Consider the following 16,788-nt stretch of genomic DNA (forward strand, 5'->3'; position numbering starts at 1 on the left):
GAGTACTAACTGCCATATGACCTAAATAAACCCCGACCCAGTTAGGGCTTGTATTCTAAGTCTTAGTTTACTCGGGTCATTTTTTAAGTAGCAACTAAGGCTGAGAAAGCACTTTATCAAATTACAGAAAATTAATTATTCAATTAAATGCCCATCATGTCATGCTACACCAGATTGTTTTGCAGCCTCAGACAGTTGGAAACAATATTTACCCAAGCAATTAGTAATTACTACGAATTTACTGCTAGTGTTTCTGCCCAGGGCATGGTCTTACGGCTTAGCCTTTTTAATAAAAACTTCCACAAATTAAAACCTATCAGTTCCAATTCAACTTAACTAACAACAAATTCAAGCAAACCTAACAGCAGATACAAACTGCAATTACAGCTTTCTTTTATCATAAGCAAGTACCTTAGCAAGATCAAATTTTGATGTAGTAGCTAGAAAAAAAGGTAAATCCAAGCTGTATTTCCTCTATACCACCTCGATACACTGCCACATCAACAAAGTCCAAAATACTGTAAGATTTCACATTGTATAAAGTGTAAAAGAAACACATCAATATATTGTTAATGTCAAGATGACATTTTGAAAGTCTGTTTTGCAGGACATGACTCTTCATGCTACTAAGAGCATTTCTCTAGCACTGGCATCTCCTTCAATTAAAAATACACGTCTTTATTATAAACCTTAAGAGATTTGTAGGGTTTGATGTTTCTGTGAAAAAAAAAAACACATAGGAAAGTTCTGCATGTGTTTTAATTAATGAGCTCATGAAGCATTTGCTGTTAACCAGCCAATCTATTTTAAAAAATGTCAGTCTGTACTTCCTCTCAGAAGTGCCCAATTATTTACAATGGTCAGTATCACTCTATAAATAAAACAGAAATACTACTAGACTGAAGAAAGGTGGCTGTTCAACTAACCATATCTTTAAAAAGTGGAGTAAGATTTTTATTTTTGGTGGTTGATTACTGGATACAAACATGTCAGTCTCTCTTCAGACTATATATAAGGAAATGAGAAATTTAAAATTGAAAACTGCCAGTTTAGCTCTTTCATGTACAATATTCTTGTTAATTTTGTAAACTGAAAGTAACACATGTTTACATCTGTCCTAATTTATAAAATGAATATTTATGAAGTTCTTTACAAGAACAATTTACTACTACTTAGGAAGGAAAAAAAGCTAAGACAACTCACTAAACCGTCCCTCAGCCAGAATTCCATTTTCTATCTTCTTGCTTTTCCTGTGATCCACATATTCACAATAGATACTCAACCCCCACACCTTTTAGAAGTTAATTCTAAAGCTAAATGGCTGGCTTGCAATTTTATATTAATATAAAATGTCATTACTGCCTTCATTAAGCAACTGTCCTTTACAATTGCTGTTTCTGGAAGAAAAAAGCCTCAACAAATACGTTTACTTGAAAGTATCTCCACTATGCAAACTGAATTTATTGCACAGTTCTAGTTCAGGCATTTCCACAGAGCTGTCTACTTGCCTCTTTACAGCACAATAAAAACCCCCAAAGTAATCCAAAAGCCCCAAACTAGAAACCAATAGCAAGTTTCTATAAAAGTTTTGGTATGCATATACATCATTGCAGTATAACCAAAGCCAAGGAAAACCATTGCATCACAGTTGTTGCATCTGGTTTAAGCAACTAAAACCAAAAGGTTTTTCTACATAAATAATATACACAGGAAAGAAGATGAGTATCAATACTGGATTAAAGCAACATGGCAAATAAAGTAGAAAGACTAAAGTTTAAGCTGGAACATAAGCTTCTGGAATTCCTTCTGTGTAGGTAGTCACCTCTACGGACAAAAAATACAAAGTTCACACATAGCTGAGTTTAAGCATTCTTAAAATCTTACCAAGAATTACATTTCTCTAGTAATTTTTTAATATCCTCCATATAGATCCATGAAGAAGAACTACTCTGACCAGGCAAAATCCCCTAGGATGCATCAGATTAACACTTTGATATCAATAATTCTATAAAGAGATTTGACAATATATTAATATAAATTCCTACCATGATCAAATTAGTGTTGGCCTTCTTCTTAGACTGAAGTGGGGGCAGAGCATACCATGTTATTCATGATTTATCATGTTGTCACTACATGAATTAGCACAAGTCACTCTGTACAACAGTGGCATTGTAAGAACAGACACAGCAATCAAAACAGAGACAGTAAAAGCTTATGGACCAGGTTGCCTAAAAGCCGGACTTCCAGATCTACAGGGCATTTTCTTTTTGTTCTTTTCATACCAGACCCTAGACCTTCCAACTCCAAAACCATGCCCCAGGGATCCACATATACCCAACTGCCATGAACATCCATTCTTAACCTTGTACACAGAATTCCCCACTGGAAGTTTGACTTCAAGAATGAATGAACTACATAGCTTTAAGATAAAGAAGGGTAATCTTAATAAAGACCAACTGACTACCATCAACAGCAGTAATTTGGTATGCACAGGCTAGAGTAATATAACAAAGCTTAAGTTTGTCCATATATGAACTTTTTATAATATGCATAATTCCATCTCATCCACCGACCACACAGCAGAACTTTCATCTTCAGTTTCAGCCTCCAGCTTGTTATAAACCAATTAAACACCTTTGAAGTGTTCTGTCTTATGTGAATAGGCAAGTCACCTAGCATCATATACTGACTTTCATCATCCTTCCCATAGCTTAATACGTATGTCCAGTTCATTACTTGATGTAATCCAGTGAATATACAATAAATATTCATCATTGATTGCTCTATTCCAGAGAAATCTGCTCTTTTCAGTCCCAGTAGTCTACCTTCATTTCATGAAAGATTACAGTCACACGGCCATACCTATTCTGGATGTATGACAATATAATTCTGTACTTAAAACACACAAAAAAGCTGTGCTAATAAGCATAAATTTAAATAGTATTCTTTCATCAAATAAAGTTAAGAGATGAGTGTCTTACAAAATATTCCTGTAAAATTATCTATCAATCCCTACCCAGTGCAATACAAATGATACAACAAGAGCAGAATCAACTGTGGGTTTCTGCATACAATATTCATGTCTCAATTAATACTGTGACTTATAATTGGACTAATCTTTATTGCTGGAAGTACATTAATACTACTCAGTGACAGCAACTTTCCAAATTTATGCTTATATATTAACAAAATGTGGTCATTCTATAGTAACAGTATAATCATGCACAAAAAATCATTACATTCCCCATTGGATTTAAACATGCATATCTAATCCAAGTGCCTACAAGAAAGCTTTATGAAAATCCAGCTACCCTTTCCTAGAAGGGAACATTACAGTTATCAACACCATCTCATACTACAGAAAACTTAACTGAAATACAACAGATTAAGGTAGAAGTAGTTAATGCATCTGACTCTGGATCAGCAAGATCAAGGGAAACTGAACTTAGAGTATAGTGAAAGATTCAACTATATCCAATCAGTGCAACTGAACTAAGACAGTAAGAAACCTGACATCCCCTCCTTACCAAATTAATTACCAATCATTCAGTAAATAATAAGTTTCACTGAAAGCAAAGGTAGTTTCCACACATTATCATTTCAACACTTACTTTATCAGCTGTTCGTGATTTCCTATACATTTAAATACATGCTGGAAAGCTTACAGGTACTGAAGACATAATGAGGATACAGAAGTAAAGATCAACTATGTACCTCAAGAAGAATATCTTAAGCATTTATCTTTGAGCATAATCAATTTTCAATTGAAAAGTTGAAAAAATACAATATTTAATTTGCTACTAAACAACTATCAGTGTTGCAGGAGCAACAGAAGCATCAATGCTAAAACTCTGGCTTTAAAGTACAACCTGTAAAAAACAAAGAGAATAATTACAAGAGAGTTCCAAAAGTATATTTTTATATCCTAGAGACAGGAAATGATCCAATAGTATTCCTCAACTTCTAACACCACAACAATAACTTTAATTACAGCTAGATATAACTAAATGGAACTTACTAGCTCTCAGAAATACCATTTGCTAACTGAACTGTCAAATACCATTCACAAAGCAGGAGCCTGAACAAAAATGGAACTAAAATATCCAATTAACCTTTAGAACTGTGGATGCTTTTAATTCTTTCTCCATGTATTCAAGAAGTTCAAGAACTTAAAAATAGATGCATCAATTAAACTTCAAGTTACCAGATATAACAAGTGCCAGAGAGAAAAAGAAAAAAGATACCTGTAAAAAGCTCCAATGTTACATACAACCTCGTCTGAAGACATGTTTGCCAGCTTCCCTTTGTAAATTGCAAAGTACCAAAACATTCCAGCAGCAATGGTGGTATCCCTACAACCTCTCACTCCACCACCACAGCTGTAATTCGGGCTGCTGAAATGTGCTGTACAACATGCCTGCAGATGCCATTTGACTACATCCTTGCCAGCACCTTCCTGCCTCTGCCTAGTTGGTATGCTAAGCTCTTGCCTCTTGAGAGATTTTTGGAAGTTCTGATCATGTGCTCAGCAGACTGCCAAAGACATACCTCAGTGAGAGCTCCTAGAGACTGTTGTGCACAATCAATTCCTGATTAAGCAACACCTTGAGGAAGTTCTAGAAGCTCAAACAGTTAAAAAAATAAAACAAATTACATGATCTGTTTAAATTTTTAGACAAGTACAATACTTGCCAGACATCTAAATGTAAAAACCTCCTTTTCTTCACAAACTTCTCTCCAAAATACATATAGTTGATGTAATCAATCCAGTCCTTTTTATTTTTTTAACCAAGAGGTGTTAAATAAAATTCTCTTTGTAAGCTGATTATCAGTAAGGAAGAATACTTCTCATTCTTGAAAAAATTCCACATATTTGATATGATTTAACTCTACTACTTTAGGAATTTGTGAACATACATGTTAAGGTTGAACACTTTAGAAATGTGTGTGCTGTGCGAAAGCCCAGCTATTTTTACTCTAAATCACCTAACTGGATAGACTATTTAACAGTATTGCAGAAAGACTACAGCATGTTTGTTGACAACCATTAGTCATAATGTGTATTGTAATTCTGAAAGCCAAAAAAGCAGGTATTTTTTTTCTTTATCTTCTAAGACAAATTATTCTTTTTAATTTTTCATCGAGTCAAAGGCTGGGAAAGAAACTCTAATTTAATCAAGTCCAACCATCAACCCAGCACCACCATATTCACCATTAAACCATGCCATCAAGTACCATAGCCACACCTTTTTTGACACTTGCAGGGATGGTTACTCCAGCGCTACCCTGGGCATCCTGTTTCAATGTTTTGCATCCCCTTCTGTGAAGCATTTTTACTGTGTAATCTAAACCTCCCCTGAGACAACCTGAAAGCATTTACTCTCATCTTTCCACTTCCTACCTGGAAGAAGAGACTGAAATACAACTTGCTACGACATCCTTTCAGGTAGTTTAAGAGGGCCATTAAGTCCCCCCTCAGCCTCCTCTTTTCCAGCCTAAGCAACTCCAGCCCCCTCACCCACTCCTCATAAAACTTATGCTCATTTATATATAGGCTCTTTATTCTTACCAGTCTATTCCAAACCTTCTTTTAGCATTTGAAAAAAAAAAAAAACCAGCAACACACTAACTTGTTCAGAGAAAGAAGCATAGCAAAGAACATTTTCTTTTGGAAACTTACAGACGTGTGTTCAGAAAGCCAAGGGCCACAGTCAAAGAACCACCACCCTCTTTGGAGAGCAAAGACTGTGAAGGATGGTACCTCCTCTGGGAAGTTGGTCTGGGAAACTGACCCATGGAAAAAATTTTGCATCCTTCAGAGGCAGACAGTCTATCCACCCACAAAACCTTCTAACGAAAGGAATGAAAAGTTGCTTACCGAAGCCACAAATTAAAAGAGTTTGGTTTAGTATTTGGAATTCCTTGCCCTGCTCCATAGTGCTCCACTGATGCCACTGTCATAAGTAGATGACCTTTAAGAATTTGCCATACCCATGTTGGCAGACACAAATATATAGAACCTCAAAACATGAATGATGTTAATAATAGAACTGTACTTACTGTAATCTCAGCCTTGCTCAGACAAATAGAGCCTCTGCAGCCATACTCTGTTTCATCCTCAGATTTGTAATAACTGAGTGTGTTGCTTTTCAGAACTACCCATCGATCCTGCCATCCATGAATGTAGTTGGTCCACTGTAAAAAAATTTTCCAGAGATCAGCCAATGGAAAGACAAGAATAAAAGAATGATAGATACTTTCTAGGCTTTTGAGCACCTGAAGAAAAAAGCAACGTATTTTTACAAGTACTTCCTAAATTAAAACATTTTTTTTCTCCTTGGAGCTACTAGAATAATTTTGCAAACTCCCAAAACAACCAAAAAGCAGTTGTTTTGAAAGGTCAGTAAGACAACAGATGTCTGGACTCCAACTGCTCTGCCAAGGCCAGTCACAATAAAGGCAATAAACATACTGACACAAATTGAGGAAAACAAGGGAGGGGAAAATAAATCAAACATTAACGACTAAGGTGAGTTTAGGCACCTGATTTAAAATCTGAAGCTAGGCCAAAAGACTTAAGTGGATGGAACATGGAATAATTTATATAAAATATGATATAAAGTTATCTTCATATAAATACAAACATGCCATTATCCCAGTAAATAGCTATTGCAGTGCCTAGGGAACTCAGTGCTTTATTAATTTAATATTGGCCATAGATACTGCTTTAGGTTTTAATTCTATCTACTTTCACTAAGACAATATTTGGTTATCAGCAGACATCCAATCATGTTTTTGCTATTCAGATTTTTCTAGGGGCTCTACATTCATACACTGAACAAAAACAATATTCTGGGAACAAATTCCAGATTAATTCTAGAGACATCTAATAAGAAGTGACCAAAAGTTCTGATTACTGTTCTTACGTTTGCAGCATTTTTTCTGTCTGCACTTTGTAGAATCATATGAAATGCACAGAATCACCCAACACCCTATAATTCTGACAATACACTAATATTTATTAATTAAACATGGTGCAAATGTCATACATTTGATAAAAATAGAAACAAAAGCATTGAAATAAATCTTATCATGCAAGCATTTCTTTGATTTTTACAAATGTTCTTCGATGAAAAATTCTGGTTAACATTTAAGTCTATCCATCATTCATTATTTTGCAGTCTAAAAAATGAGGGGGAAAGGTCAACTAACAGTCTAGTTCCCCCTTCATACTACATACATTAATTAACACATACTCCAATTACATGTTAACTTTAGTAATAAGATTATGAGGTCTAAAGAAAAAAATAATAGCTAAGAAATTCTTAACAATTTTCAGATGTAGGCAAGACCTTGATTTGCTCTTAAAATATAAAGGCCTTTTTCATCTCTTAATACATCTAATTGCTAAATACAGCATTATTTCAAGAAAGCCTCAAGTGTGCTTAGCACATGAAGTGGTAGCACAAGCAGTCAGAGGTGTATTATTTCCTGCCTTCCTCTTTTCCTATCTCTCATGTTCCCAGCTCCTCCCAGGATGTGCAAGGCAGAGTCCAAAGTTATCTTGCGAGAAAAAAAAGCAAAGAAAACGACCTTTCCTTCTGTGAAAAAGTTAACAGAAACATATATAGTAGTGAATCTTGCATCTGCTGTTGCAATCAAAGCTTGCAATTGCATCTGCTGTTGCAATCCAAATGTGCCATGAATTAAGAGACTTCTTAAAGTATACTTAGGTAGGCACGAGGTTTTGGCAGAGAAAAGACAAGTGTTTTTCCAAGCATCTAGACTCTCATGCTTCCTGAAAGCCTCTACCACTGAAGTTCTTTCTTTGTGTCCACCTTAAAATCGTTAGCAGGAAATAGAATGGAAAAAAGCCTATGGTTTCAAAAGATTTCGAAAGACCAGCAGGATATACCTCTAACAAGTTTCTCTTACCAAATTCCTCCATTACCTTCATAGATTTTCTCTTTACTGAAAGCAAGAACTACTACTACTAGAAAAACTACCACTCACACAGTGAACTGCAGTCTACATCTATGATTTTAGAACTTAATTATACCTAGTGAGTTATTAAAAATAGGTGTTTCCTTAGTAGAAAGTTCAGTATGCTACCATTCAATTTTAATTAGTTTACCTTAATAATTACTGAGGTATCAACTAACAAAAGGTAACCTTACCCCTCAAACATATTCATTGAGACAGGTTTCGCCATACTTGACTATTCAGATTAAATTCCAGGTCCTCATGGGAAAGACACTCTCTGCTACACTCAGCATAATCATCCAGAAAAATTAAAAGTTTGCACACACCTCAGCTAGAATGTCTGAAGCTATGGCTTCACCTGCTACACCAGTGAGAATGAGCACCTCGACTTTATATTTAATTTGCTAACATAAAAATTAATTACATCCCACAAATTACTTCCCTTCTAACAATGGAAGCATCTGACCCAGGGAAAACTTTGCTGTGAAAAAAATACAAACAAAACAGCAAAAGTATGCCAAACAAAAATCTTACTGTAACTGCTCTAACACTATCTCACATCCATCTCATCCCCTCCTTCCCCCATCCAATATTGGGTAAGATCCTATAAATGAGAGCAGAGATCTTTCTCTTCTCCTAACCAGTCCTCTTATCTTTGGGGTTAGGAACATTTCCAGGCTGGAAGGAGTTCACAAAGTCCCTCGCAACAGTGTGAACTCAGTCATGGCTGTTTTCTACGCATTCAGGGCAGTGCAAGATCTCTATATCCCGTGCCGCCTACGTTGGCTTGTGCCTAGCCTTATTGCGTAGGACAAGAAAAAAAATTCAAAACATAGTGCTTTAATCTTACAGATATTTCAACGTTATTCTGAATTAAAAAAAAAAAATTAAGATATCCGTATGGAAACTAAGTAATTCAATAGTCGACTCTAAAGTACTTCTGAAAATGAAATTTCCCAGTATAAACCGACACATGCTCGGAAGCCACCTTCTTTTCAGCGATAAAAGAGAAAATAGCTACGCTTATTTTTAAAAGGGGAAATAAGCCGTATAGCCATTTTCCTATTCCGCTCCTCCCGTTATCTCTTGCCGCAGGAGTATTTCAATGCCCTGTTTTGATACTTGCACTCACAGCCGTGCCTGCTCCCCAGGAGCCACGACCGGCTGCGGGCGCCTCCGGGAGCTCCGGGGCTGCCGCGGCTCCCAGGCCCGGCGCGGCTCCGGCCGGAGCCCGAGGCGCGCGGGAGCCGCCCTGGGCGGCGGCAGCCGGAGCCCCGCGGCCGGCGGGCTCGGGGCAGGCACGGCGGGACCGCGACTCCGCTCCGAGAACGGGCCGCAGGGGGCGGCGGGCTGGCGGAGGGGCCGCCCGGCGCCGCCGCGGCTCTGCCTGGCGGGGGCTCCGCCGTCAGGTGGCGGTGCCCCGGCCGTGCCAGCGCCGCCCGCGGAGCCGCCCGGCCCCCCCCGCCGCCGCCGGGCCCCTCGGCCCGAGCCCCCGGGGCGGTCGGGCCTGACAGCGGGGAGGATGGCGGGCGGCAGGACGCAGGAACGGGCGAGAGGCGGCTTACCTTGCTGAGCACCCCGCAGAGCTCAACAGGCAGTCCCAGCTCGGTCTCAGGGTCCTCCTCGGAGCCGGAGGAATTCCAGCTCTGGTTGTCCGACATGGAGACTGGAGCCGCAGCCACCGCCGAGCTGGGAAAGAGCCGGAGCGGCCCCCGCCCACAGCAGCCTTCTTCTGCCGAAGGGACCGGAGCGCCGGGCTCTACTCGAGCGGGTGCCGCCGCCGAGCGCCGCCCGCCCCTGCCAGCGACCGGCCGGCAACCAGGCTCGCAGCCCCGGGATCCCCTCGCCGAGGCCCCTCAGACCCCGCCCGTGGCCAGAGCCACAACACCGGGACAGCGAGGGGAGGAGGGGCGAGCGCGCGTCCGCCTGCCGGGCACCCGCTCAGCGCGCTCCCGCCGCCGCCATCTTAAGCGAGGCGGGCGCTCAACACCACCCTCGATAAGCGCCCCGCCCCGCCGCGGCGCCCCCCGGGAGTTGTAGTTCTGCTCCGCAAGGCCGTGAGCCCGAGCGCCATTACCCCTCGCTCGTGCCGCAGGACGTGCTGGGAGATGTAGTCTCACTCCGACGGAGCACGGCCGCCATCTTGGTCCCGTCGCTCTTTGGCCGGTGGGTATCGCCTCAGTGCCCCCGGCTGAGGGGAGCTCCGGTACCAAGGGCGACGGTGCTGCCCGGGGCGATGTTTGCTTTGTCTTTTATGCAGAGGTATTCGCTTTATCTTTAGCGAGGCGAAGCGTCTCTCAGGCTCTGCTTGCTTTCAAGGGCGAGGAGATGCAGCCTCTCTTCCTCGCCTCAAACCGGCGGGACTCGGAGGACAATTGAAGGGGGTTGAGCGCCAAATTTTTCCCTCATCAAATATGGTTGAGGAGGCGGGAAGGGGCGGGAGATGGTGCCGGCTCTGTGTGAAAGGAGAGGGGAGGGTGAGATTCGGGACCCGTCCGAGCCGCAGAGCGATGGGTCAGCGTTCCGCTTCGGTGCCAGGCACTGCGCCTGCCCCGTCTTCCGCTTATTAAACTGCTCTCGTAGTTTAGGGGAAGAAACGGATTTTTTTTTTTTCCTCAGACTTAGTCTGAAATACGTGTTTTCGTCGATATTTATGGGTGGAGATGTATTTGTAGAATAGGAAAAAAAAAAAACCGCACCCTTTTGTACCTGTCACTTCACGGCTTGTGAACAGTGAATATAGTGGTTTGGGAAAGACTTAAGGTTTGTACTAACTCATCTCCTTTCTCCTGATTTCTTGGGCGGGGGGAAAAGTGTGTTAAAGAATGTTGATTGAGGAAATTTCGGGTTGGGAAATACACTTCTGTTACTGTTGTAAGAGCAATGGTGCACAATTCTGCTTTCTCTGTCTTCTTCCGTATGACAAATCATTGTGCAATTTTCCCTTGTTAGGCTGTTTGAAAGTTTCCACTGAGGTTGTTTTTTTTTTTTTTTTTGAAAGAACATTGACACATCTACTTATATGCATCCTCTATATATAGGAGTTAAAAGTTAAATAATATTCATACCTGCTCGAAGTCTCAGATATAAAGATATTTACAATAAATGCAGAACTGAGGATGATTCAGAAGGCAGCATCATTGTCCTAAATTATTAGAAATAAAAAATAGTCATAGATATCTTAATATTTGTGTGATCACTGTAATGTACTGGAAAAAACTTTTACAGAAGTCTACTGTGAGTGCTACTTTAGACAATTTGCCAAAAAACAATGTTTTTTCATTCACTATGTGTTTAGGAAGAAACCATGTGCATTTTTTTTTCTCCTTCACGTTGGTTTCGATGTATTTGTCAAGCAGGCTTTGTAAGTAGCTTGTAAGTATTGATATGTATGAGAATAATGTATAGTTCTTCTCTGCAATATGTTGTTGAAGTTAGTTGGCATTACCTGTAAAGCCTGTTGTATTTTCCCAGTTAAATTCTGAATGAACTTCTTTTCAGGAGCAGGAGTTGAAGAGACATGTCTGAGCAAGTCCTTTCAGCAGTGGCAGTAGCATGTACACAGACATTTACTGTCGTGCTTTGATCAGAAACTATTCACTTAGTTACAGAGGAAGCTTGCTTTTTCTTTTCCCCCTTCAGAACATTGAATCAATCAAGTGTTACATACTAAAAATGCATTGGGTAGATATTTTTTCAGGTTGTTCAAGCATACCCATCCTTTTTAGAGAGAGTATTTGTTTTGTTTATTAATTGTGGCTTGCATTTTACAAACATTGAGAAGAACTACTGAATGCTTAAAGGTTTGCATTTTCAGCTTTTCTTAGAATGCATTGGCTGTGCTAGGTAATAGATTTTTGTTTACATCTGCCGCATGCTCCCAGTGTATCTTGTTTTTCAACACAGTGTCACCAGCTTATGTTCTTCCAAAAGCTGTATTGCAATTGTGAATACTTTATGTAAATTGTCCTTTTTTTCCAATGTTCTGACCGTTTTTTTTTAGAAGCATAACATACTGTCTGTTATTCTTAATGAGATAAGGCCATACCCTTTTCAGCAACTATGGATGCAGTGGGAGTAGATTTGTAAAGGAAAGTTTTAGTGCTGAGGATTTGAAGTTCTTCTTAAACACACGTTTTGAGAGGTGTTTTTTTTTCAGACTATAGTAGTTCGATCCCTTGAAGGTCACTACATTAATGATTGTGGTTTAGCAGGTGTGCTGTGGAAGAGCAGTCTTCTAGTTGCGTATCATTTGAAAAGAATCAGGTTTGCCTGTGCCAAGACCAATCTAGGATGCAAAGCAAAGTATAAGAAATGTAGAAAATCAGATGCACTGGCTTCTCTTTAGCTCCTTCTATACCTTTTCTACTTAACCTTTGTGATTTATTGCTGTGTTTGTTCTTTAATAGCAAGTGTCAGTCTGTACCCTTCTTGAGTCTTAGGGATTGCAAGAAGTTTACAAATTACTGTTTTAAGTGGAAATAGTCCTCACCTTTTTTAGATCAGCGGAACAGCTGGTGTTCTGTTTTACTGTTGTGTGTACTACTTGTACAAAATCAGGAGTGTTGAGTTTTGCTGCTTGGAATGTCAGTCATAATAAGCACTGTCAAGTGGGTAACTTCATAAATACCTTTATTTTTCTTTCTTCTCCCTTTTGTGTATCTTTTTTACATCCCATGCCTTCTGTTTTTGAGTGTTCATTTTATGTTTTTAAAACAGAATCTCCATCACTTTCTAGTGTGTTCATGCTTACCATTATGTTTGTTCTGAAATTTAGCACTGTTTTTCTTAGGAGGATCCCTAAACGAGCTTTGTTATGCCACAGCATATTGCCTAATAGCATAGGCTCAGAAGTATTAATGATTCAGACACTTGATCCTAAAACAGTTTTGCTCTCAGTGAATAACTGTATTAGGTTTTTATTCCAAAGTAAAAAAAACAAAAACCAAACCAACATATATTAATCCATTTGCACTAAATTATGTCTGTAGAAGCCAGGTTGCAGATAACTACACTACCTCTAGTGTAGTTTTTACTGATGAGTGTTCAGTTCCTTCATTATTTTCTTTATGGATTAAAAAACTAAAACCTTTGTTTTAGTGCAAGGATAACTTAGTTAAAGTGCAAGGATAATTTAGTTAAAGACTTGAGATAAATCTTTGAGTTGAAAAGGTCGTTTAAAATACTGAACAGAGGCAGAAGAAGATATTATGGTTCTTTACCCTCAAATAAACTTAGATGTTGTAAAGACATGAGGATTTTCTGACAGAGAAACTGAAACCAGAATTTAGAACAGTATTGCTTTGCGTCTTGCCTACAGAAAATTGATAGGGTGTGAGTACCACTTGTTTTACTTGTGTCACTCTTCACTCTTTATTCAGAGAATTTGGTGAATGGCATAAAATATTTTGACATTTATTTTTGAACATTGTCAGAAGCGGTCTCCATTAACTGTTTACTTTAAGTGTGAATTATTTAATGTTTAAAAACATGGATTTGCCTGTAATTTGTTACATCTTAAAGTCAGTGACTATTACAGAAGACATAATTCTAGGACCTTGTTTTTTCAGAGCTAATTCCATGTGCTTGTATGGGATCTACGTTTTTGTAAAATGCTGAGTCATCTGCTACTTTAAAAGTAGTCGCATTTCATATGTGTCAGCTTGAGAACTTGGCATTTTTACTTCCATGAATTTGGCCCAATTTTCTGTTCAGTATTAATTTGTCATATGCTCTGGCTTATACATTTGTAAAGATACTACATCTTTATTGAAAGATTATTTTTTCTAAAGAACTTGTTTGTGTTTATTTTGAGAGAGAGAGAATAGTGAAAGAGTAGTTTTGGAGAGAGTAGCTAGAAATCTGTGTGGTTAACAACACCATGTATGTTAAGTGTATATTTATTAAATGCTGACAACACTGTTGTGCAGTTCCTTCTGCCAGTTCTTTTCTTGTAAATCACTACAGGATTAGAACAGACAGGAATCTTCTCAAGGCTATTCAGATGCCAAGCCTCTGGTAAAAATCAAACCCCGTGTGGCTAAGAGGAGTTGAGCAGGTAGTTAGAAGGACAGTCTGATCTGCTTCCTTGAACATGCCTTTAAATAAAGGAATCTCTGAAATATCTTAATTGGGAGAAAATAGGAAGTTTATTTTGGACTCTTGCTACAGTAAATGATATATCAGATTCTGATGTGATGTTATTGGCAGCTTTTATGAGTTTTACAGAAATTAAGAAAAATATTTAATTTAGATGCTTGTTTTAGACATCCTGAGGATAATAATTAAAAGATCATTTGGGAAAGAGTCTCTAATTTTTGTGTTGCTATTTGCAACGTTTATTTCAATTCTTTTTATCTCTTAAGTCTCTTTATCATGGAGACTTACTTAGGATAATTAGGGTGTAAAAGACAGTCCTTTAAGTCTGTACTATATGTTTTAGTTCCTTTATTGAGTTTTTGAGCTCTGGGCTAAGTAGACAATTGTGTTGTCTCTTAGTAATTTCTTTGCAGCTCACATTGTCATGGGAATATGGGATAGCAAAGATATCAGAATTTGTTTTATTTATGAGGACAGGTATACAACTTAAATGCATTAAACAATAACTCAGTATGCAAATAAATTATTTTTCAAGCTTTTCCATACTGGTGTCATTTTGCAGTCTTAATAGTTCTTCTCATGTTGTTAACATGGTCAACAAATGATGAACTGTTAGCATACTTTGCAAATGTTAATAATGTACATAATAACGCTATGCCTACTGAACTGAATATTCTTGTATACAAATATTGTCTATTTTGCATTATTTTATTACATGGAAACTGTAATATAAAGACATTTAACTTTTCATACTGTATACAGAGTTTATGTTGCTGAAATTTGAGGATTTTTAATGAAGACAAGATGGAGGATGAATGCATGGGATGAAATACAAGCCATTTCCTTTAGGTTGGTTCAGTCAACTGTGAAAAAATGCTAAATTTGAATGAAGATAGAGGCACTTGAAATTAAATTGTTGCTCTAATTTTATTGCCGTTTCAATCTCTTGGCACTTTCAAATACTGTATAACCCTGTCTTACTAGTTTAGTTTAGTTTAGTTTCTCCGCCTGATTCTAGAAGAGCTTGATTATGGTTTAATTAGTGATCTTGTCACACTTGTAGCCATGCCAGCTAACTCATGAAACTTTCTACGCAGTAGTGGTATTTTGTGGTTCTTCTCAATGTTTTTGCTTGTTTGTTGGTTTGCTTTACATTAACTGTTGCCATTCACTGCCAAATTCTTTACCTTTAGAAGTCCTTCCCTAACAATTAGAGAGTTATCTTCTTCCACTTAGATATTTTCCTGCTGTTTTTTGTAAACATGGGTTTCTTTAATATCTTGTCTTCAGTTTGCTAGTATGCTTCAGTAGAATAACTTCAGGAAAATATGAACATTGCCATCATTAATTTTTAGAAGTTACTCATGTGGTTCTTTACTAATAAAAATTCACCTCTAAATGCAAAAACATATAATGACCTTCTTGTGTTTGGCTGTTAATGAGGCCCATTTAAGTCCTGTCATGGGAAAGGGGCATTTAAAGGAAAAATTACACACTCTTAGATTTATGTATTTGTGATTAAGATATTTGCTTTTAAGCAAATACACCAAAGTGGGGCTTCTCCAAATAGCAAGGATTCCTGTCACAGGGAGCCATGTAAAGTTGATGAGTGAATGTCCATTCTGCATGACAGTAAAGCTGGAATGTTTTATGAGTCAGTGACTTGGGGTAGGAAGACATGGTTTCTGTATACTTTTTCAGTAATTAATACATGTTAAATAATTTATGGTATTATCACACTTGGAGTTTTTGGCAGGGCCTCTTGAAATATTATAAGGGGTAATGGTTTTACTGAGGAGGATTGGTATAGATTAGATGCATTTTCACAGTGAGGGTGGTGAAACAGTGGGACAGGTTGCCCAGAGAAGTGGTGGATGCCCCATTGCTGGAAACATCTGATGGCAAGTAATAACTAAACAGTTCACCGTATAATAAGAGTTTATTGAGGATTCAGCAATTCACTTCCATAAAGAACAAGGGAAGATGTCAGAAGTTCACCTATGAGAAATATCTCCATGTATAAGAAATTACAGATGACTGTAGTTGAGTAGTAAGGGCTTGGTAAGTTCCACTAGTTGGATACCATGGCTCAACACATTAATGGCAAAAAAAAGTGCACCACTTTTATCCCAAATTAGGGTTTCAAAACTTCTAATTGAAGCCATCTCTTTTCAAAATATGAGTTTTGATATAAACAAGGTTCTGAATTGGAGCTAGAAATTACTAGAAAGGATTCTACAGATTGTCTCAAGCAGGGATGATAACCAAATGAGGGATGGTTTTCTTCCATTTAAAGATACTGCAATTTTTTTTTTCATGTAATAGTGAGTAGTATTTTTGTTTCAGGTGATAATGTTTCATCTGACAGGATAATGTACAGGCACAAATGTCATGTTCATATGTAAGGTATAGTGAATGTCCATTCATATAAAGGTATATATTCCACTTCATATAGAGGTAGTAGCCTTTATCTGAGGCTGGTTTGTGCTCAATTTCTGTAAGGGAGGTTTTAAAGGAAAATGGTTTTAATTTAATAAGAAAAGAGAGTCCTACTTTCTCCAAACACTGATAGAGTTATACTGATAGAGTTATACGCCATTTGATTTGGTGTTTGGGGCAAGTCAGTCACTTTGTAGGAATATAAGTCTTCATATCTATGATAAAACTAATTACAAAATCTAATTATTGTTCAGTTGAAACATAAAT

At 38.2% G+C, this 16,788-nt stretch overlaps 2 protein-coding genes across 11 annotated transcripts in view; one reads left to right on the forward strand and one right to left on the reverse strand.

Moving 5' to 3' along the window:
• The window catches only part of CERT1 (ceramide transporter 1), an 80,869-nt gene extending 70,887 nt beyond the window's left edge, over positions 1-9,982 (reverse strand). The window contains exons 1-2 of one of the 2 annotated variants that reach the window (XM_021531823.3): positions 9,549-9,982; positions 6,061-6,195 (exon numbers count right to left, since the gene is read on the reverse strand). In XM_021531823.3, coding sequence (XP_021387498.1) covers positions 6,061-6,195; positions 9,549-9,644 — 231 coding nt within the window. In that variant the 5' untranslated portion in view covers positions 9,645-9,982. The remainder of the gene's footprint in view (positions 1-6,060; positions 6,196-9,548) is intronic. The other variant, XM_021531824.3, reaches the window with a different exon arrangement.
• A 24-nt stretch (positions 9,983-10,006) lies between these two features.
• POLK (DNA polymerase kappa) overlaps positions 10,007-16,788 on the forward strand; it is a 36,584-nt gene continuing 29,802 nt past the window's right edge. For 2 of the 9 annotated variants that reach the window (XR_014951028.1, XR_014951029.1), the window contains exon 1: positions 10,257-10,746. The gene's annotated coding sequence lies outside the window, so the exon portion shown is untranslated. The other 7 variants (XM_085565981.1, XM_085565979.1, XM_021531820.4 and 4 more) reach the window with 7 other exon arrangements.

Source organism: Lonchura striata, chromosome Z (assembly GCF_050655825.1).
Source record: "Lonchura striata isolate lonStrDom1 chromosome Z, ASM5065582v1, whole genome shotgun sequence".
Classification (NCBI taxonomy): Eukaryota; Metazoa; Chordata; class Aves; order Passeriformes; family Estrildidae; genus Lonchura; species Lonchura striata.